The sequence below is a fragment of the Bufo bufo genome, chromosome 2, assembly GCF_905171765.1.
Source record: "Bufo bufo chromosome 2, aBufBuf1.1, whole genome shotgun sequence".
In the NCBI taxonomy this organism is placed as follows: Eukaryota; Metazoa; Chordata; class Amphibia; order Anura; family Bufonidae; genus Bufo; species Bufo bufo.
The window spans coordinates 105,625,254-105,648,154 of NC_053390.1; the positions used below are offsets into that span (position 1 = coordinate 105,625,254).

A 22,901-nucleotide genomic window follows, 5' to 3' on the forward strand; every position below is an offset into this window, starting at 1 on the left:
TCGGTCTGTTTTCGTATTGCACATATTCTGTGTGTCCTGACCTCAGCTCATCCACGGCTGCAATTTTGCCAATGATCTTTCAGTGGCCTGCTCTGATGTCCGTTGACCCCTGTGAGTCGGCTCTCCATCATACAGAGACTACTCCAGGAGGTAGCGGTCTAGTGGTTCCCCTACAGAGAAGTCCAGATACCTATACAGGTGTTAAAGAGTGAAAACTAGAGGCTGTAAGGATAATGCCCTTAGGAGAAGCCAAGTCAAATATGTTGGTTAACACAGTGGTTCCACACCTACCTGCACAGAACTGGGACACGCAGAAGTGAAACCGGCCATAGAAATCACCTGCCTTATCATAAGCAATCCAGCCATTTATCATAGACTTAAATATATACTTTGCTATATTTTTTCTGTACGTCTGTCAGGTGTGGTCTCATCCCCGTCTACCCTCCTAGTACATCTGTGCTCCATGTTGTCACTTTATAAATTAAAATAATCATTACTTGTTTAAATCTGACAACTTTATTAGGTTAGACAAATAACTGAAGAACAAAAAAGCCGCACAGCTCTCACCTGATCCCGCTGAGAGACTTGTTTGTGCAGGATATTTGACATTCCCTCTTAACAGCAGAATCCAGCTGACATGATGAGAAATTTTCTAATGGGAAATCGCAGATTTCTAACAATGGGCCCTTTATTCAAGTGTGTGAGGGATTATCGAAAATGCTATGCATTAATATATGTGTTTGAATAGTAAAATGTCACTCCCTTCTTCCTACCTACAAAGGTCACTCACAAAGTGCAGTCGTGTATATTTGCAATACCAATATCTAAATTAATCCAAACAATGACAGATCTATGCAAGAATGTCCGAAATGGATCCGTGGGGTAACCGCTCTTTGCATCCAAGGCAGGGGTTTCGTGCACCCCACCACCCTAGGTCCTTTATCAACAGTAATACCTCAGAGCAACAGGACTTGTATTTTCTCTTGAAGACGTTTCCCTAGTCATCCGATTGACTTTTTCAATTAGTTTCAGATTGAGGAAACCAGTCTACTTATACTGTATACCATGAATGAGAACCTTCACAGACCTGGGTCCCTTTATTTTAATTGGCCGGTTGGCTCCTACCTCAAGTCTCTGGCTTCATTATTAGACACTCTATAATTGTAAATAAGGGGCCACTTAAAGGGGTCTTCCCATCTTAGACATTGGTGACATATTGCTAGGGTATGTCATCAATGCCAGATAGGTGTGGGTACCACCTCTGGGACCTGCTCCTATCTCCAGAATGGAAGAGCGCACCATGCAAGCTCACCGCTACTGAAATTCTGAAAATAGCCAAGCGCTGTCTTGCCATGCATGCGCAGTGCACTCTCATTCACTTCTGGGGGGCTTCTAAAACAGCTGAGCGCATGCGCTCAGCTATTTTCAGAACTTCCATAGAAGTGAATGGAGAGCATGTGTGCATGCGCGGTACAATCCCTTTAACTTCAGGGTCCCTGCTCTGGAGATCGACCTATCTGACATTGGTGGCATATCTTAGCGATGTATGAGCTAGGTATAACCTTTTTAAATGAAAATGCCTCCGTCCCAGTCTCCTCCACCGATGATTGGCTTACCTTCTGTCTGTAATTTAAAAAATACTCCTCTCCTTTCTCAATGCTGGTTAACTGCCTTGCCTAGCTCTCCTCCCAGCCCTGTTTGGGGCGCATAGATGTTTTGGAATACTTGCTACTGTAACTTCACACTTGAAATATGTTATGAAAGTCAAGTTTAGACGTGTGAAGGTGTCGGGGTACATTGCAGCTCCTGTATTTCAGATATTAGTGGGGGTCCTAGGTTGCAGACCCGATACCATTAAACCTCACTCCCATGTCAGAAAACTGCCTTTTTATAGATTACGTGCTTTCCAGTTTCTAGGAATGTGGAAATACCATTGTATGACTTCTCCTTTTAGTACAAATCCATCTTTCTTGAATTAACCACAAGATTAAGGAAGAACATCTGCACTTTGTGTATAAAGCTGGCCAGTGGTAAAACAATCTTCCTAAAAATGCTAAACAATTTGATAGTTTTTGTTCACCTCATGATTGTTTCTGAAACCATGGTGACAATTAACATGTGTGTTGACCATGACCAGTTTTCCCAGTGGGCTAGCATTGCGAATGCACACAGTCATGTTACATTAATTGTAGGAGCCTTAAAGGGATCTGTAGAGGTACATGAGCCTTCTCTGTATGCCTCCGATTTCATACATATGAATCCGCCACATTGTAGCCTGTTCCATAAGACCCAAAATGCACAAAGTTTGCTTCTGGGGGGAGAATATGTACAGGCTGCGCAAGCTCTGCTAGGAGTATAAACCCTAAGACCGTCCACTCGGTGATAACAATCAGAGTTTTGTGAGATTAATACATATTCTGGATATGCCATAAATGTCAGATGATAACAGGTTTATCTCTGTAATGGGGCTCGTCTAGAGCACTGGTAAGCGTGCTCCACTATTTTTGGAGAGCTTCACAAATAAAGCCACTTCGTCCTGGCCCTGTGAGATGAAGCCCCGTTCTAGAGATATCATGTGGGTTTCCCATAAATGTCCAGATGGAACATTAACGACTCACCTTGGTATCTTCATACAGCATTGTATTCTCCCTTATAGGCCGTGTTTCTAGGAAAGAGTACCTCCATAATACTGCATGTGATAGGACACTATGAGAGTGGAGGCACACAAACGTGCCATAGATCTATACATGCAGCATTATGGATCCATACAACACAGGTCTGCATAAGCTGTAACGGGCATAGGTTTAGCTTATTTAAACAATTATGGAATACTGTACAGTACGTTCCCGCACATTTTTGATAGGTAAAATAGTTACATCTAAAAAACAAGATCAAAACCTATAAGCTGCTGTAAATTTAGAACATTTTCCAAATTTGTCAAATTTCTATAAAAATTGCAATTCGGCTTTGCACAACTATACATAAGTTGGCCGTGTGATGTGCCCGCCTTGGATCTGGAGGTCAAGAGGCATTCTTTGTCGGTTTCTTCTACTTTACAGCCTCATTGGCTCATGTAACCTCTACAAGTACTTAGCAGTACAGAGCTGAATGGCAGCGCATAAAGGTAAAAATTGACATTGAAGATGTTTCCGTACAATAGGCATTTTTTGTTATAATGACCCCTAAGGCACATGTCTATACACCCAATGTACATGCAGATAGTGCTGTAAGTGTGTGCCACTGCACATAATTTACCAGGTCCACATTGTGTATGTAGGGATTTGGGGGGTACTATCTCTCCTTGAGAAGAGAGCACCGTAATCAGCGTGAGGAGTCTTATAGGCCATACATGCTCCTCTGGAATTCTGGGAAGAATGGGATGCAAATGAACTGTTAATAAGCTCTGCCTTTAATGCCACCAGATGTAAGGCAGCTATCCTATAAGTCAATGTTCAACCCTTTAAACAGACCTTGAGACGTGACTCGGAGGAGCATGTATGGCCTATAAGTCTCCTCCTGTCTATTAAGGAGCTCTCTCCCAAAGTAGAGAGAGTACCCCCCAAATCCTGACTTAGGCTTCTCACCCAGTTAAGCCAGTACTCTCTGCTCTGTATTGATGAGGGGCAATCACCCCCGAAAAAGCTGTCTGCAGATGCGATACTGGCTTATTTAATATCTGTGTCATGTCTCAAGGCCTATTTAATGGGTCGAACATTGACTTATAGGATAGCTGCCTTACATCTGGTGTCATTAGAGGCAGAGCTTGGGGTATACGTAGAACTGTACTGACATTAGTTAATTTTGAAATTAAAGGGGTTATGTCATAATTAAATGTAAAAAAAAACATCATATAGTACATGAAAGCATCTAACAAAGTTAGAACCACCCTGTACCTTACAGTTGTGTTCAAAATAATAGCAGTGTGTTTAAAAAAGTGAATAAAGCTCAAAATCCTTCTAATAGCTTCTATTGCCATACACACAAATGGATTGGGAACACTACACATTCTATTCCAAATCAAAACATGAAGTAAAATATATCAAATTTGTGTTGTTCCTTTAAAAAAAAAAATAGAAAAAAGTGATTAGACTGTTCAAAAAATTTGCAGTGTTTGTATTCTTATTTACAAACTCAAACATTCACTATTTAAACTGAAAAATTTTTTAAGATTTTGTTTTCCTTTAAATCACTTTACTAATATTTAGTTGTATAACACTGTTTCTGAGAACTGCTTTACATCTGTGTTGCATGGAGTCAACCAACTACTGGCCCCTGTGAACAGGTATTTCAGTCTTTTTACTGGATTAAGATTCGGGGATTGGGCTGACCGCTCCATAACGTCAATCTTGTTGGTCTGGAACCAAGATGTTGCACGTTTACTGGTGTGTCTGGGGTCGTTGTCTTGTTGGAACACCCATTTCAAGGGCATTTCCTCTTCAGCATAAGGCAGCATGACCTCTTCAAGTATTCTGATGTATTCAAACTGATCCATGATCCCTGGTATGCGATAAATAGGCCCAACACCGTAGTATGAGAAACATCCCCATATCTTGATGCTTGCGCCACCATGCTCCACTGTCCTCACAGTATACTGTGGCTTGAACTCAGTGTTTGGGGGTTGTCTGAGAAGCTGTCTCCGGCCACTAGACCCAAAAAGAACAATCTTACTTTCATCAGTCCACAAAATCTCTTTAGGCCCGTCCATGTGTTCTTTGGCAAATTGTAGCCTCTTCAGCACATGTCTTTGTTTCAACAGTGGGACTTTGCGGGGGCTTCTTGCAGATAGCTTGGCTTCACATGGGCGTCTTCTAATTGTAACAGTACTCACAGGTAACTTTAGACCTTCTTTGATCTTCCTGGAGCTGATTGTTGGCTGAGTCCTTGCCATTTTGGCTATTCTTCTATCCATTTGAATGGTAGTTATTCGCTTTCTTCCACATCTTTCAGGTTTTGGTTGCCATTTTAAAGAATTTGTGATCATTTTAGCTGAGCAGCCTATCATTTTCTGCACTTCTTTATATGTTTTCCCCTCTCCAATCAACTTTTTAATCAAGGTACGCTGTTCTTCTGAACAATGTCAGGAACGACCCATATTCCTCCGAATTTCAGAGATAAATGCACTGTAACCAGCTTGTACAACATTTGCTGCCTTCCTTCCTAAGATAAGGGCAATAATTGCCACGTGTTTTTTAAAGAATGAATGACCTCACTCATTGAACTCCACACTGCTATTATTTTGAACATGCCCCTTTCAATTAGTGATTCAATTACACAGAATCCGCAGCATGCATGTCATGACTGTTGGGTCTGTTGGATTTCTACTACTCTACTACGCCTGCTAGTAAATTAGTTGCCATGTAGAAATATAATTTCTACCAAAAACAGTGATTGATCAGGTTAGTGATGTCTGACTGCTATTATTTTGAACAAAACTGTACATGGATCAGTGATCTCCCCATTCATTGCTCTGCTAGATTTTGATCAGGCTGGCATGTCCTTTCTCAGGGAGTTTGTCCCTTCTGCTGCACTTGTAACAGTTATAGATAGAGTTAGTTGCAGTTGAAGCATAGAACTGAGCGACCACCTCAGTGAGGTGGACAGAGAAATAAGGAAAAGAACAAAAAACAGGTGGAGCTATACAGATCTATTTTACTAAATAACTCTGTGGCTATACTAAATGTTTAATTACATCTAATTAAAAAAGTTTTTAGATGCAGGGGCTGGTTAAAAATGTAGAATTTTTTTAATGGAGTAACCCCTTTAAGCACTACGTTTTTCCATGCTTGTTATACCTCCTCATGTTTTATGAGCAGCAACGTGGAACACTAAATTTCTGTTGCCTCGTTCAGCAACACTCAGCGAGGGTTCAGAAAGGTCCCCACTTTTACACATATACCCCATACATGCAGGTTGATGAAATGTGTGTGTGAGACTAACAGCCATCTGCGTAACTTTCTTTGTAGTCTACAACTTCAAAGAGAGCAATTACTGCTGCATACTGCTAGTTTAGCCCGACCACCAAATGAGACCTTTAGCCATAAATGACCGCATTCTGGACTCACCCAGTCTCGATGACAGACACACATGTTGTTATAAAGCAGCTGACAGCATCCATAAGGCAAATTATATACTATGTTTGTACCTCCAGTAAAATTTCTCCAGTGATAATTTCTGCTAGGACGTAAATCCTCAAAGACACTCGGCTTTACGGCATAATTACTTAAGGTAAAATAGTCTGTTTTTATACATATTTATAATCCGAATCATTTTACTGAGCCCAGAATAATGGCCGAGGCCTCATCAATCGCTCAAATGCAGGATCCAATTACCTTTTATAAGATGAAGGTCAGTCCTATTCTTCACTTTTTATTTATTTCAATAAAGTTACAGGCAGTCACAGGGCTCGGCATAAAATTCATTATAACCATAAAGTTTCAAAAGGTCACAAAATGTCTCTTTAGTTAGATGGCAGAAAGGGATAAAAAAATATCTCCCGTTTGTTCAATAATTCATCACTGGTGCTAAGATGTAGATAGTTAGAAGGAGATAACTTTGTGAGAAATTCTCAAATTATATCCTGAAATGGCAAGGCAGTGAAAAAAAAATGGAACCTCAAAGGAGCACTAAAAGCCTAGAAGTCAGAAGTAAGACAACAGGCAAACACTTGGGCTAGTTTCACATTTGTGGCAGAGCTCTCCAGCAGGCTGTTCCGGCAGAAAACAGCCTGCCACAGTTATTCCGATCTGGCTATGCCAGATACTGCTGCCTACCCGTCGGACCCCATTATCTATAATGGGGTCTGGCAGAGATCCAGCCGCTACTCGGCAGATATGCTAGGAATCGGTTTGACACAAAAACCACTGCGCGCGACTGTTTCTCTCCGGCCAATTCCCGGTATTCTATTGAGATCTGGCAGAGGATCTCCATAACGGGAAAAAAAAAAATCTGTTTAGTCCTCATGCATTGTGAATGGAAGGAGATCCGTTCAGGATGTCTTCCGTTCCGTCAGCATTCAGTTTTGTGACCAGACACAAAACGGCTGCAAGTTGCGGTTTTGTGTCCTAATAATGGAAAAAAATGGATCTGGCACTGAAAACAAGGTAAGTCAATGGTGACCGATTCTTTTTTCTTTTTTTTTTTTTTAGGAGCCTAAAAAACCGGATCTGTCACCCATTGACTTTCAATGTATTTAGTGACGAATCTGTTTATTTCACACAACCGGAACGGATGCATCCTGATGAGCAAAATCAAAACGTATCTGTTTAATTCCGGTATTGAGATCCTCTGCTGGATCTCAATACCAGAATTAACAGCGCAAGCGTGAAAGTAGCCTAACAAAGCTACAATCAGGCAGAAAAAAAAAACAGGAATCTACTAATCCCCTTCATTTTTGTCATGGTCTACCACTGCAGGAGGTCTTCTGCTGCAGCAAGCTGCCTCTCAGCCAGATATTGTAAATCAAAGCTCCTCCACATGGAAGAAACTTGTCTTTTCCATAGGTAGCTACCCTGTAGATCAGTGGTGGACAACGTCTGGCACGCCAGCTGTTGTGAAACTACGACTCCCAGCATGCTCCATTCACTTCTATAGGAGAACAGCTGGGTAAGTGTACATGCCGGGAGATATAGCTTCACAACAGCTGGAGGGCCAGAGGTCACTGACCCCCGCTGTAGGTCAAGTCCGACCAGTTGACAAGCCTTGAAACATGGCCGAACTAGCAAAACATGAGCATCAAAATGGATGCTTCTGGGGATACGAAAAAAGGCTTCTTTTTTTTAAATCTCATGACTATAGATATTTATTAATACAAAGGTCTCTGAGCTGGAGGCAGGAGGAGCTGAGCAGATTCATATATAGTTTTATAGATAAAGATTCAGTATAAGTTGTTCAAGAAGGCGGTCCTATCAGTGATTGACAGCCTTCCTTCTATGACTGTGTATGCAGAGATAGCTGTCAATCACTGATAGAACCGCCTCCTGGACTTCAGAGTCCAGAATGAGCAGAGATTTAAATGAATGAAATACAAGTTATACTGAATCTTTTCTCACAAAATATACCAATCTGCTCAGCTCTTCCTGCTCTATAATATACTTCCTTAGGGCTCATGCACACGACCGTATGCCCTCTGAGACATACGGTCCGTGAGCGGGCCCCGAGTGCAAGACAATAGCCCTGCGGGCGGCCCGATGCTCACAGCATCATAGTAACCTATGATGCTGTGTACTCCCGTGCGCACGATGTATGCCGCTCGCGGACCATATGTCTCGGAGGGGCATACGGTCGTGTGCATGAGCCCTTATTTTGTGGATCCGCGGTTTGTAGATCACAAACTGCTCGCAGTCATGTGCAGAAGCCGAACCCTTCGCTGGCAGTGTGACTCTTCTCCAGCCAGATGCCAGCATTACACAGTGAGTTCTTGGCAGTGCATGTCTTCACTCATCTGTGTCCTTCTTACTGCAGCTATGAGAGCAGATAAATCTATGTTACGCATCATTCAATTCATTCAGTCTCCGCAATTTACTTTTATCAGCAGCACAGATCATCGCTATATCACACGTCATACCTTCTAGGTGAATCATACGGTTGTATCTCATATTTCAGGCTTGCTACTAATATTAGAAAAGGAGGTTCTCTAGCACTCGTAATTTTGGAGATTACTTCAGGCCATGATTTGTCCTATGTATATACCCACATCCCAGCAGATTTCTAAAACCCAGCAATCTACTTCCAGCATTTTGACCACAGAGCAGAGGCAAGCAATGCACCCAAAACACTCCTCACTGGGATATCTGATTCTTGTGGTCTTCAAATAACATGTTCATTGAAGGAAACCAAAGTCTTTCAACTTGTGCCATAAAAATGAGGATCTCAGACATTCTGTTGATATCCCGAGAAGCACTGACTGTATTACAGAGACCTGGAGTTTATAAGGCTTATCAGAGTATTTTGAAAGCAAGGGTGCAACCAGGGCCAGAATAAAGGGAGGCTGTCACCAGGTAACTCGCTGATAAACCAGGCACAATACTTTGAAGCGTTAGCTCACCTGAATGTAATCATACCTTTCACTACCTTTTTTTGTGATGTTACTGTTCAGTACTTGTTATCCATATGCAAATGAGAAGTTAAGTGCACCGAGGGAGGGCCTAAGCCACTCTGTGCACCCTTGCTCCTCCTGCTGCCTCTGCCAGCCCCTCCCTATTCTTCTTTATTACCAGGGCCAGGTTTATGCATAGTCAGGCCCTGTCAAGGAGAGGGAGGGGCTGGCAGTGGAAATGGGAGGAGCAAGGGTGCACAGTGGCTTGGCTTGGGTCTGTCCTCAGTGCACTTAACTCTTTTTCATTTGCCTGTGGATTGAAAGTATGAAGCAATGGATCACTAAGTGAAAGGTAGCATCACATTCAGCTGAGCTAGCCCGACAAGACCTTGATCATGGGTTAACAGTGGATTCCCTGGTGGCAGACTCCCTTTAAGGTTGATGGAAACCTATGGGCAAAACATTTGGGAGGGGTGCACAGTTCATGCTTGCACTTGGCCTTTTCCACTGAATTCTACAGAGAAAGCCAAACCAGCAAATCCTATGCATTTCAATGGAGTTATTCACCTGCATGCATAGCTATCTCTCCACATGTTGAGGGATGGATAGGATTGCTAAATCTTCATTAAAGGACCCCATATTCTTGAGAGGCGGGAATCCCAGTGGTGAGCATTGTATACATTACCTCAAATAGTGAGTACCAGGGGTTTTAACTAGAAAACGGTAGTCCCCCATAGCAAGCTTTTAAATGGTAGTGTGATATGGTAACCACAGCTTCCAGTATGGCTTGATAATGGTAACGTTGATCAGTGCTGCTTCACAAACCAGTTCAGTTGTGATTTTAACACCTACAGTAGGTCAGAAATGCTGGCTTGGGCATGGAGTGCTGGTAGCTGAAGCTCTCCCAGGTACCCAAGGTTAGGAAGGCCCTACGCTGTGGGCGCTACCTATAAACCTCAGCCTTTTGAAGCTCTCGAAGGTGTAAATGACCATTCATAAGATAACGTTTAAAGCCTTCTCAATGATCAATTCTTCTACCAACTGTGTAGGACATTCAGCTACCTATTTTATGGCACCAGGAGGCTGGAGTAGGTAATGGAGTACTCAAGGAGGCAATTACCTGTTATGCATGAAAAATGTCTACTATATTTTGTGCAGCAATTCCTCAGTTTACAACTCTGCATTTAGTAGTTGAATGGGAGGCTTTACACATGGCTGGACTGCTTCAGAGACACAGGAGGGTGCCTAGTTAAAAAACAAAAACGCATAAAAGTGACGGCCACATGTCCCTCCTAACAGTGCCCTGAACAGTACCATCCACATGCCATCACTTTTAATCCCGTTGGGTTATTTGTACGGTGTAATGGATGGGAATGCCTTGGCTCAGCAGTCCCCAGTACAACTTCTTCCTGATTAGATTAGAAGACAATGTGATGTCCTATATCGTTATCTTCTCTATTCCTGTTATCTACCTTTTCATGACTTTTTTTTTATTTTCCATAGAAAATCTCCTGTACTGTCTCATCCCTTCTGTCAATAATGACTTCCTTCCTTTTCTCCAGAGCTTTCTAAATTATCATTGTAGATCGTGACCTCTGGACTTATCTTAGCTCCTTGTCTCTAGTATGCTTCCTTATTGCTTGTTATTGATCTGTTCTTTGCTTTGTTAACTGTGTAGGACTACAAGGGAAATGGATGAAAGTATGCTAATGTATGGCCGCTCGTTCCCGATAAGCGCAGACAAACGAATGCCCAGCATTTATGCCGCACATTCAGTCAACATTTTATTGGGAGCACAACGTGCTGTGTAAACAGGGGTACATTGCCAACAAACAATGAATTGGTGTGGGGATGAACGATCATAGGAGAGATCATTCATCCCCATACAGAGGAGATTATTTCAGCTATAACGAGCTGGAAATGATCGGGAATGAATAGTACATTCCTAATCATTGTCCTTTGTATCGGCCCATGTAAATGAGCTCTAACTTTGGGTTTAGATGAACTACAGCCGGATGAATTGTTTCTGTAGCTCATTGTAGAGGAACAGTTACCTCTTCCTTCAGTCTCTGCCTGAATGTGACCGGCTTGCTTTCAAAATGAGGGTTGAGAGCCCCACTTTTCCTGATGGCTGGAGAACCCCCGTGTATCACATAATTTATGTCATATCCTGTATCAGATAATCAAAGGATGGAGCTGCAGGCAGGGGCGTAGCTGAAGGCTCATGGGCCCTGGTGCAAGAATTCAGTTTGCCCCCCCCCCCCCCCCCCCTCAATATAGTTTCCTAACACCATAAGACCCTTGCACGCCCACCATGCCCAATGGCAAAACTAAAATCTCACTGAGAAAATACATTTTAATCCAATAAGTGCATAATAATAATAATAAGGATGCCATCCAAAAGCATATGGGTTAAAGGGGTTGTCTCATCATAGACAATGGGGGCATATCGCTAGGATATGCCACCATTGTCTTATAGGTGCGGGTCCCACCGCTGGGACCCACACCTATATAGAGAAAGGAGACCTAAAAGTGAAGGAGGGCACACTGCACATGCGCAGCTGCCCTCCATTCATATTCTATGGGGCTGGCGAAAATAGCTGAGCGCTGGCTCGTCTATTTCCGTCGAGCCCATAGAAGTGAATGGGAGCAGTGGCGGGTCATGCGCGGTACGCTCCCATTCACTTCTATGGGAAGCCGGCAAGGTGGTGACCGGACCGGAGTCCTCCAGCCACCACCTTGCAGTGTTCCGTTCTCGATATAGGTGTGGGTCCCAGCGGCTGGACCCACACCTATATGACAATGGGGGCATATCCTAGCGAGATGCCCCCATTGTCTATGATGAGACAACCCCTTTAAAGGGATAATTGACTTAAAGTTAGGCTGCTACATTCACATGGCTATGGCGCTGCCATGCCTGTGCTTTGCATTGCAAACCGCAGATCTGCAAAGCACCAACTGTGTGAACACAACATCATGGTGCGGATGCGGACCCATTGACTTTAATGGGTTCCGCGTTCCACAAGATGTGGCCAAAGACAGGACATGTCCTATCTTTTAAGGGGCAGAGGCATGGATCCAAAAGCCCAATGGCACCACAGCCATGTAAATGTAGTTGACACTTTAAGTCAATTCTAAAACAGGGATACATCAGAAGGCATGGTAGTGGCAGTGTACCCCCCAAACTGAGGTGACATGCTGTACAGCCACTTTACAGCAGTGTCACTCACACAGTGACTATAACCCAGTAGAACCCAGCCCCATCCCAGGCCAGCACAATCTGGGGAAACCAGTAGAAACTGGCCACTTTGTACACAGACTAGCAGCAACTAGGTCCTGGGCCCCTGGCCCTGCCTGCCTACCAGCCTGTAGCAGGAGTGACCTGCCCTTCATTGGCACATCAGTCAGGACGCTGGAGACCGGTAAGCTGGCTGCTGCCATCTCCCAGTCCCCATTCCTTCCTGGCAGCATCCCTCAGTCTTATAACTTGTAGAGGCTGATCTCTCTGCTCTGGACCTCACTCACTGCCTGCAGCTTCACCATCCACGTCCCGCGTCCGGCCCCGTACAACACACAGCACTGTCTGTCTGCAAATCATCATCACACACTATGTGGACCTAGCGCTGCCGCAGTGCTGAAGCCAACGCTTTCATTGTTTACGGCTGGCAGGGTGGGATTCCATCTCTCCTTGGGGCCCCCCCCCCCTGATATAAGGACCTGGTCGCAATTGCGACCACTGCGACCCCTATAGCTACGCCACTGGCTGCAGGGACCAACTACAAATACTGCATGTTAGGAGGTCTAGCATGTTCTAGAACCAGACGTGTGGAGGAGACAGCAGAGGAGGGAACTAGAAGGTACATATAATATCGCAGTACAGGGGGTAAAATCTACAGCTAAATGTACAGTAAAAATCATGGCGAACCATGAATATTCTTTTTTGCCTGGAGGACCATTAGGCAGGGTGTATTGTTTGGTCTTCTAGAGTTGCATACAGGTCATTAATTGTCTGACCTTTGATAACGAAAACCTGCAAGGTGAATAATCAGTGCATGTCTCCCTGGAGCAGAGAAGAGAGAAAACCCCAGATGTGTTACACAATTAATCTTACTTTGTTTGGTACAAGAATCCAGTCCCGTAAGTCACTTGAGACTTCTTGGATCACCTAACAAACGTCAATGAATATTGAGTGGCATCGAGTAAGGCTGCGGTGTATCAGACGTTCATTGCTGTGGGCGTTGATATTTTTAAGTTTTTTTTATTCTTCATGCTCTTTGTGTCCTGTTTTCTGTGTTTCTCTCATTCTCTGTTAGAACTTGGTTGGTGCCAATGAGTATAAGGATTTTAGCCAAAGTACAACTACCTTATATACTGTTTGTCTAGAGTTTGCAGCTTTTAAAAGCAGGTTTGAGGTTAAATCTAAGTGCAGAAGAAAATGTTTTGCGCATAAACCCCCCCTTCAAATACTCACCATGGCCCCAAATTTACAGTCGTAGTATACTGAATGTGAAGAGATTGCATCCCTTTTAATTAGAAGTGTCTTGACAATAAGTTGTGTGTGTGCTCGACCCCAGTAACAAGTATTCAATTTCCCTACAGCACCACCACTGTAGAAATAACAGTATTACACAGTTCCTATTTTATCTGTGATGCACTGATGTGCTGAGCCCTCCAGAGTGAGAGACGTTCCTTGTAGTCACTCTTCGCTTTGGCTAGTAGAGGATGGTCTTGAATGGCAGCCACCTACCTCCCTAACAGAGCATTTGAAAATCCTGAAAATGGATTTTCTAAATCAAACAGCTGCTAGAACAGTGGTTTCAGGGGTGTAGCTAAAGGCTCATGGGCCCTTGTTTAAGAGATCAGCTTGGGCCCCCTTTCCCTCAGTGCTTTGAGGCCAGGGGCAGGGAAGCACATAGCCTTCATGCTGCCTTAGGCAAAAATTGAAATGGCACCCCCCATGCCAAATTCTTGACCTAAACCCTTCCCTCAAGCCAGAGGTGTAACTTGACCTGCGTGCGCTTTCTATAATACCAGTGTCTTATGCGGCACAAGGGTCTTTGGACCCCCTCAGGCTCCTAGGCCCAGGCTCCTTTGGACCCCCTCAGGCTACTAGGCCCAGTAGCAACTGCAACCTCTGAACCTCCTATAGGTAGTCCCCTGAATGGGTTATCATTTTACATAGAAGGACGTAAGGATATCAGTGTGAAAATGTATAGTCATGAGTGTGCATAACCTAGTGTATAAGCCTGTGGTCTCCAGCTGGTACAAAACCACAGTCCTAGGATGTCAGGGCACGCTGGGAGTTGTAGTTTCAGAACAGCTGGAGAGCCACAGGTTGGAGATCACTGCTGTAAGCTATGTAGTAGAGGTGTGCTACTGACTGGTGACTGATGTAGCTGTAAAGTGTTAGGGTTACAGGGTGGACTTGTATATGGATATATAACACCATTTTCTTCACAGGTTCCACAGATAATGAGATGGGAGAGCCCGTGTCCAGCGGCGTTCGTCCTAAATGGGAAAATTCATTGTTCAATCTATCAATTCATGCCGCAATTCGACAAGGAAACTGGAAACTACTGACTGGAAATCCAGGTACCCCTCATCTGTATTACCAAGGACTAAACTCGCCAAACGCTTTAAACGCTATTAACCCTTGCTCCGTGGGACTGACATTCCCTTGTGACAAATTCATTGCATCAGAGAACTCTGATTACATGGAGTAATCCTTTTGTAGACTATGGGGGGAATTTATCATGAGGGTAATATCTGACATCAGTCTGCATGGGCGTATTTTGCTCCAAATTCATCAAACGCTACACATTGTTTGTGAACTTTGGCTGATCTTTAAACCTAATACTTTTGTCTACTTCAGTTTTTAACCCCCCCCCCCCCCCCCCCTTCCTACTGGAGTGGCTTTGGGTCTTTTTTTGTGACTTTTTAAAAAGTCCCAGTCATAAATCTGGAGCGAAACAGCTAAGCATGCCCACTTTTTTTACCTACTTTTCAAAACTGAAGTGAGGGGTGTAAAAATGCAAAAAGTCACAAACATTTTGCACAAATGGCCTCAAAAATATGTAAATCCCTATTTTTCAATGTTTGGAAGACAGAATTCTGCGGTGCCGGGCATGATAAATTCCCTCAATGAGTTGTCTTCCTCTAACCTCTATAATGCAGTGTGACTATACATGCAGGATAGCTCTGCCGTACTGTATATGAAATGCAGGCATGTGATAATATTAGCCCATTTTTTATAAAGTGTCAAGAGACGTTTTCATTTGACTGAGGCACAAGGCATAAAGTTCCTTAGGATATCACTAGTTTTTATCAACTAATACGCCCTGAGCAATCACAGCGACTTAGGAAACAGTCTTGATATAAAAAATATCCTACTGGGGGATGGATTTATCACACCCTGAACTCCACAATTATGCTTATGGCTTTGCAATTTTTGGGGTTACTTTGCAACTTTTTGCATATTTACACCACTCACGCCAGTTTTGAAAGTTGGTGGAAAACTGGTCATCATTAGCTATGTTCATTAGTTTCACTGCAACTTTTTTTTTTAAGTCGCTCCAGTAGGGGGTGGCATAAAAGAACAGGATTTGCATTTCTGGACAAAAGATGTGCCCAATTTATCAAATGTGCAACGTATGCCAAAGCAGACTCAAGCAAAACTCACTTCAAGTATTACCTTCATGATACATTCCCTCCATTGTGCCTAATGCAGACCTTTCCATCAATTTAATTAATAACTATAGGAGTGCAGCTGTATCCTGAGGGGCCACAAAGTCTCTCTTCCCTAAGTGAGGAGACCAGTACTATAAATAAAACATGATAGGTGGGGTCCTGTAAAGGGTGGGTTCACATCACATTTTATGCCTCCGTTTGACATATACGTTACAAAAAAAAATAGGATACAAAAACGCCACACACCACATTCTTGTATCCTTCAAAGTATACTTTTTTTTTTACAATGGAACTCTATGGTGAACGGATACCACTGTATGGCATCAGTTTGAGACATCCGTTTAACGTATACGTATTTTGTATACATTAAAAGGATAAGAAAAACGTGATGTGAACCCAGCCTAATAATTTTAAATCGGGGCTCAGGAGCTGCAAGTTATGCTTCTGTTCAAAACAAACCCTGTGTAGCCTGGCCCTGCAGTATTACTCCATTCCATCAGTCCATACTGATTGAATGTTACAAAAAGTAAGGGAAACATGGGATGAATTATGACCACAGGATCAGACTAACCAAGGTATCTTTGTAGTCTGTTGCCGTGGAGATGCATAAGGCTGCATAAGAGCTGTAGACCCAGAACGGACACAGCATGCAAAGGTTAATATAGCCTTTCAGCTGGTTGCCCACCAGTATTTAGGTGGTGGAATGAATGTTAGCTAGTTGGTTTTATATATTACTAAGTGACTTTCTAACAAAACAGTTTTCCTAAATTCTGATGTAAATGTAAATCTGACACCTAGAATTTCAACTACTGTATGTGGAACTGTTCAGCTTCAGCATCCCAACTTCTCTGATTTATAAAGGCCACGTTTTAGGAAGTCAGTGGTATTTATTTTACTTCCCCTTTTTGTGCCATGATATAAACACTATGAAATGTGCCATGAAAAGCTGGTTTCAGATCCTTCCAGCAATAAGCCCTTTCCTCTGCCCCAGTCCCAATCCCCAGCTCCAGATTGCTCTTCGTTATTTGTGTAGATTTACATTCCAGGGTGCTGAAGCAATGTATTCCACTGCAACGTCAAACGAGTGTTCACCAAACAGCAATGTTTGCTCAGCAAAATGAATTTGTCCTGCAGACGTTTCAGTTAAATCTCAAATGTTTAGATTGCCAAGATAAATTTTCAGTTATGTAAATCCATTTAGTCTTTTTCTATGTCCTATGGACACCCAAGGTTTGTCTTCTCTTCAGTTGTTTCTTATACCGAAAAACATGCAATTAAAGCAGTTCCTGAAAATTCAGGTTTTAGTGCAGCCAAAAAGTTTTTGGGGACTTCCTTATTGATGAACTATCATTAGGATAGGGCATCAGTATCAGACTGGCGGGTTCCAACTCCCGGCGCCCCAGGATATTGAATGCATGACCTATTGTCTTCCTATGGATAGGTCATGGAAAACCAATTTAAAGGGGTATTCCATCTGATTCCATCAGCCACTGCTCCCATTCATTTCTATGGGGCCTACGGGAATAGCCGAGCCAGGGCTCAGCTATTTTCGGTGCCCCCAAAGAAATAAATGGAGGACGTCTGCTCAGTGCGCCCTCCACAACTTTCGGGGCTCCGTTTTCGGTGTAGGTGCAGGTCCCAGAGGTGGGACCCGTACCTATCGGACAATGGAGGCATATCCTAACGATATATCCCCATTGTCTGAGATGGGAAAACCCCTTTAAGCACAATCACTACCTCCAGTTAGCTCCTATTCTCTCGGATCCAGCTGAAATTTGGACAGCTGTTTTCAGGGACCTTTGTAAAATTGTAAACTAGTTTACTTTTTACCATTTCATTACCATTCTTTTTTTTCTGTTGGAATACCCCTTTTACCATATTTAGATTTTGGATTGGTAAACGAGATAGCAGGGCCAAAATTAGTTTTAAGGATATTCTATATATCCTAATGAGAAAGAGCTCCAAGGACAATGCAACTTCGACAAGTAATGTCCCAGAAGAAGGATCCAACGACCCTATGTATTTTCTTTCCATATAATGTTACTTTACATGTATTTAGTCATTGGGGAACATTTATTGAGATTGGCCTATTTCACCATAGTCTTAATCTGTCCCTCAATGGCGTCCAATGCGCCACAATTATTAAGAGGTGCACAGTTCATAATTTTACAGGTCCATGCGTTAAAATCTAAATCTACAACAGCAAGGGAGCTTCTGTAGATTGGCGCTATAATCTAAGCAAGTTTCCTGGGATAGATTATAATAAATGTGCCAAGCCCACTATAGCTGCCCATTCACTGCCCATCCTGTCTTGCTCCGTCTACTTTTTGGAAAAGTTTAAATCGATGTTCTAAACCCACCAAAAAATCACAATATTTTGTGTAACCATTATATGCACCAAACTGCTAATTCTGGAGTAACTGGGGTGGTAGGTTTCCCCTTTTGTGTTTGTGTGTACCTAAAGAAAGATGCCACATTGATTTGTATGTATTCATGTAGCCATCACCTTTATTTCTATTCTACGTATACAGCATATTTGTCTAAAACCCAAGATGGGAGACTTTGAACTTAAAGTATTACATTTAAGTCAGGTTCTTTTACTTTTTCTGCAGGTTGTGATCACTGGTTTCCTCCACCAAATTCTTCAGACGTTCATGATTTCCCATCATTTAAGTCTTCAGGAAAGAATCTTTGGTTATTTGATATTGTCCAAGATCCTGAAGAGAAGCAGGATTTGTCAGACAAATATCCTGAAGTGGTGAAGATGCTTCTTTCTCGTCTTGAGTATTACTACAGTCATTCTGTTCCCATCTATTACCCAGATGATGATCCCAGATGTGACCCTGAAACTTCCGGTGTCTGGGGCCCATGGGAATAATGTTTTGTATGAAGATAACATACACCTATGATAAAATCAGAAGGATTAGGATAGCGTCTTCTATTAGATTCTCGTTTATGAGATGAGTGTCACGGCTGTGTCATGGTCTGGTGGTAGGGGACCGTGACACTTTTGCCATGCATGCTTGTTGCCGGTGGCTACGTGTCTTAGCATGTTTGGACACTTCCAATTTCATTTTGTTGTTTCTTCCTATTTTGATGTGTTTGGGGGTTAAGGTGTGCAAGGTGTAGCTGAGTGTGTCCTCATGGCTCTTCTTATGTTGGAGTTGTGAGTTGAGGTCAGTTGTTTGTCTGGTATGTTTGGTTTATTGCCCGGCATGGTTGCTAGATATCCCCTTGTTTGTCTGTATCTCTGGTGTGGGGGTCCCAGGGATTCCTTGGGGGGGGAACCAAAAGTCAGCAAGCAGTAGTTGTTCCACCCAGTCGTTGAGGCAGGTAAGTGTTGTTTTTCAAGTGCTTGTCATTTTGCGCTGGGCTCTTATTTGCTGCTATGTATTTTTGCTTGCTGTCTGTTCATTCCTAGTTGCTAGGCCTGTGTGAGACTCCGATGAGGGTGGCGTTAGGAGGTGACCTGCTCCCCTTATCCCGGTATCCAGGCCTAGTTGCTTTCCCAAATTCCTTACATTGTACGGTGGGGAGTTTTCCCCCACTCCCCACCGTGACAATGAGGCATAGAGGCCATGTTTGATTGAATGAAATGTGTTGTAGTAATGTTTCTCAAGTCCAACATCCAAATGACAAAAAAGTGTCCCAGGAACCAGAATCCTTTAGGAGAAGTCCACCTTACTCATTGATGCCAAGCTGACCATTTTGTAGACTCCATTGGAAAGTGAAGGCATCCTGTACATAAAATATTGAGTTGAGTCCGACATCTGCTTGAACCATATGAGCCAAATTCTAATATAAAAGCACATGGTAGGGGGCAGCACTGAGCAACATACAGTAGTCTCAGTAGTTAGTATGGGTAGGTGGCATCAGTAATAAGCAACAGGTAGTATGGTCTCAGGATTGGGGTGGTGACATTTGTGTTTGCTTGGGGTGGTTCTGATGACAATCAATTATTAATATACTTTTTCTACCTGATTACTGAATCCTGTTGAAAACCTCAGATGATTTAATGTTTTAAAATTTTTGTAATGACTATAAAATATGATTATGATGATTTATGTACTAGGTTATTAAAGTAATTAAATGGCATTTGTATATAAGTAGTATGTTAAGGGGATTCGATGCAAAGATTTTGCAGCAAAGCTGCATCTTACTTGTGGATTCTGCTGCAGATTTACCCTATGCATTGTAGAGGGTGAAATCTGCTGTGAAAATCTGCTGAATTTTCACAAAAGAAATGAACACACTGCGGATGTGAAAATCTGCAGCATGTCTGCATCTCCTGCAGATGGAAGTGGTTTTGTAAATCACATCCACATGTATTATACCGTAAATTTCTGCAGATTTTCAGTGCAGGACCCACAGCATAGATTTGTGGCAAATCCACCACATCTGAATGTCTTAAAGTAATTGTCCACAGGATATGCCATAAATGTCCAATAGGTGCAGGTCCTATCTCTTGGATCTGCTCCATGTCCTATACAAGTGAATAGAGAGAGCTGAGCATGTGCAGCCTTTTCTCCATCCCCTCCATTCCCTACAGTACGAGCTAGGTATGTATCCAATCTTAAAGAAGTAACTACACAGTCAAATTATTATGACCACCAGATAATATTCAGACTAACCGTAGTGTGCAGCATGGACAGCAGCTAGATGGGCAGGGAGTGACTCAGTAAGGTCTTGGTAGGTTGTCACAGGTATCTGGAGCCATGCTGAAAGCGGTGTATCCCACAGCTTCTGGAGGGTGTGTGGGGGAGGAACCATAGAGCGGACACGACGATCGAGGTAGTCCCACAGATGCTCAATTGGGTTTAGGTCTGGAGAATTAGGAGGCCAGGGTAGTACTTGAAAGTCTTGATCATGGTCTTCCAACCAATGTCGGACATTTCTAGCAGTGTGACATGTCACATTGTCTTGTGGGAAGATCCTATCTGCCCCAGGGAAGACAATCCGCATGTATGGGTGTATGTGATCTGTAAGGATTCATACACAAATCAGTTGAGTGCCTTCCACATGTATAAGTGGGCCTAGAGAATGCCAGGAAAACATCCCCCCAACCCTAAATGCTGCCACAATCAACTTGTATTCCTTCAGGAATGGTTGCAGGGTGTTCTCTGATGTTTCTCGCCTGACACGCCAAAGTCCATCCATTGAATGAAGTAGAAAATGTCACTCAATGGAGAAGGCCATACTTTGCCAATCAGTGGTCCAGGTCCATTTCTTATACTGCCCCGAAAATTGAATTCTTATTTGCCTATGCAACTTAGCAGAAGTGTCGTGACCATCCGTCTGCCTCGGAAGCCCCATATGCAGTAGGGATCACTGAACTGTTGTTTTAGACACATGTCTGGTAGCCCCCTGGTTCAATTTGGCGGTGAACTGCCCCACCGTAGTGTGTCAGTCCGCCCTCTCTCACCTTCGTAGCTGACATTCACCTTTCACATCAATGGCACGTGGTGCTCTGCAGTTTCCACATCCCTTATTCACAATGGTGCCATTTGTCCACTCATGATACACTTTTACCACAGCAGCGCAAGAACAGTTCACAAACTGCAGCCCCTGGCCCAAACGCCAGTAGTCATCCCTTTTTGCAACTTTGATAAATCATCCATTTTACCCATGACAGCAACGAGGGATATATGTGAAGACAGTCTGTCACCTATACCCACCAAGCCAGCTCACGACAAGTGACTTCCTTCATGAGCTACATGCTGCTGACATTGAAAGTATGAAGGAGATATAATAATGTGACTGAACTGTGTACATGTATTTGTAAAAAATCTGATTAATAAATTCTTCAGAGCTATTTTTCTCAAGTAATGTCCATGGACAATTGGGCCAGAGACTGGTTGCTATAGATGTGCTGTAAAACAGCTACAGTTTTTTATGCAGGGTTGTCAGGCTGCAATATTGTTTGCAACGCAAATCAAATTAATACTGCAAACATTAACCAGCACACTAGTATTGTGATAGTCCAGCCTCTTCTGAGGAAACAAACGGGCAGAGTATTTTTTTATTTTTTTATTTTATGCACTTATATAGCGCTACTATATTCCGCAGCACTTTACAGACATTAGCATCCAACTGTCCCTAATGTGGCTCACAATCTAAGTTCCTTATCAGTATGTCTTTTGAGTGTGGGAGGAAACCGGAGTACCTGGAGGAAACCCACGCAAATACGGAGAGAACATACAAACTCCAAGCAGATGGTGTGAGTAGCATCCGCTCTGTTCTATCCTACTTTCAGGGAGACACCATCTTATGAACAACTATAAATTACCATCTTGCTTTATGTTGTCACTGGTATTGTTGTATTTATGATTGGCTATGCTATTACATCACAATAGAACTGTCACGGTCTCTAATGTGACAGGTGTCAGAAGATCTAAGAGACTGGCTGCACGTGATGTGATCTGACCGCCTATTTGGTTTCCCTTGTTTTTAGTGTTGTTGCTGGTAATGACCACACCTCTTGTCTCACGTGTAGCTTAGTGGTCATTCAAAGGCGGTTGATAATGTCACATAGTGATGTGGGAGGGAACACCACACCGACAACAAGAGGGAAGGGAAATAGAACTAGGTCTCAAAGCTAGGGAAAGGGAAACGGACACCACCTATGGAAACCCCAATCCTAGCCCTGACTCCTATCCGTATGAACATACCTTGAGGGTAGGAATGTTCATACACAGGAACCTGAGACCCCGGAAACCCCGAATTGCCCTGGAGTAGTGTCTGGGATTGAGACAGCCTGTTCCTTCCAATTTGAAAGAACAAGCTCCCTGAGGCCTAGTAACAAAAGACAGAGGGGAAACAACAAAATATAAAAGGGAAGTAACACTTAGCTTCAGTTTGGTATTGGAAGTGCTGGTGTGTGGTCCTCTTCTGAGTCCCTGCTCGTGCATTTACTTCAGAAGTTAAAGGATAACTGTCGTATTTTTTATTTTTTTTGGGAGTATTGGATTGTGGTGATTAATATCACCTTGGTGGCCCTATTCCAACTTTTCACTGTGTATTCAATTACCCCTTAATTCCACATTTTTGTTCCCTGTACTGCCTTTTTTTACCTGTGCTTAAAATAGCGTTGCTAGGCATGGTCCATCTATCTGTTGAAGGACGGAGGACGCAGAAGCAGGCTGCGTGCAGGCTCACATTACTGACAGCCAGGGACTGTAAG

General features: G+C 43.1%; 1 protein-coding gene across 1 annotated transcript in view; it reads left to right on the top strand.

The window, feature by feature from the left end:
* ARSB (arylsulfatase B) overlaps positions 1-19,816 on the top strand; it is a 217,876-nt gene extending 198,060 nt beyond the window's left edge. Inside the window, exons 7-8 of the mRNA XM_040421390.1 lie at positions 14,495-14,626; positions 18,334-19,816. Of these exons, the coding sequence (XP_040277324.1) occupies positions 14,495-14,626; positions 18,334-18,599 (398 nt within the window). The 3' untranslated portion in view covers positions 18,600-19,816. The remainder of the gene's footprint in view (positions 1-14,494; positions 14,627-18,333) is intronic.
* Positions 19,817-22,901: the final 3,085 nt, after the last annotated feature.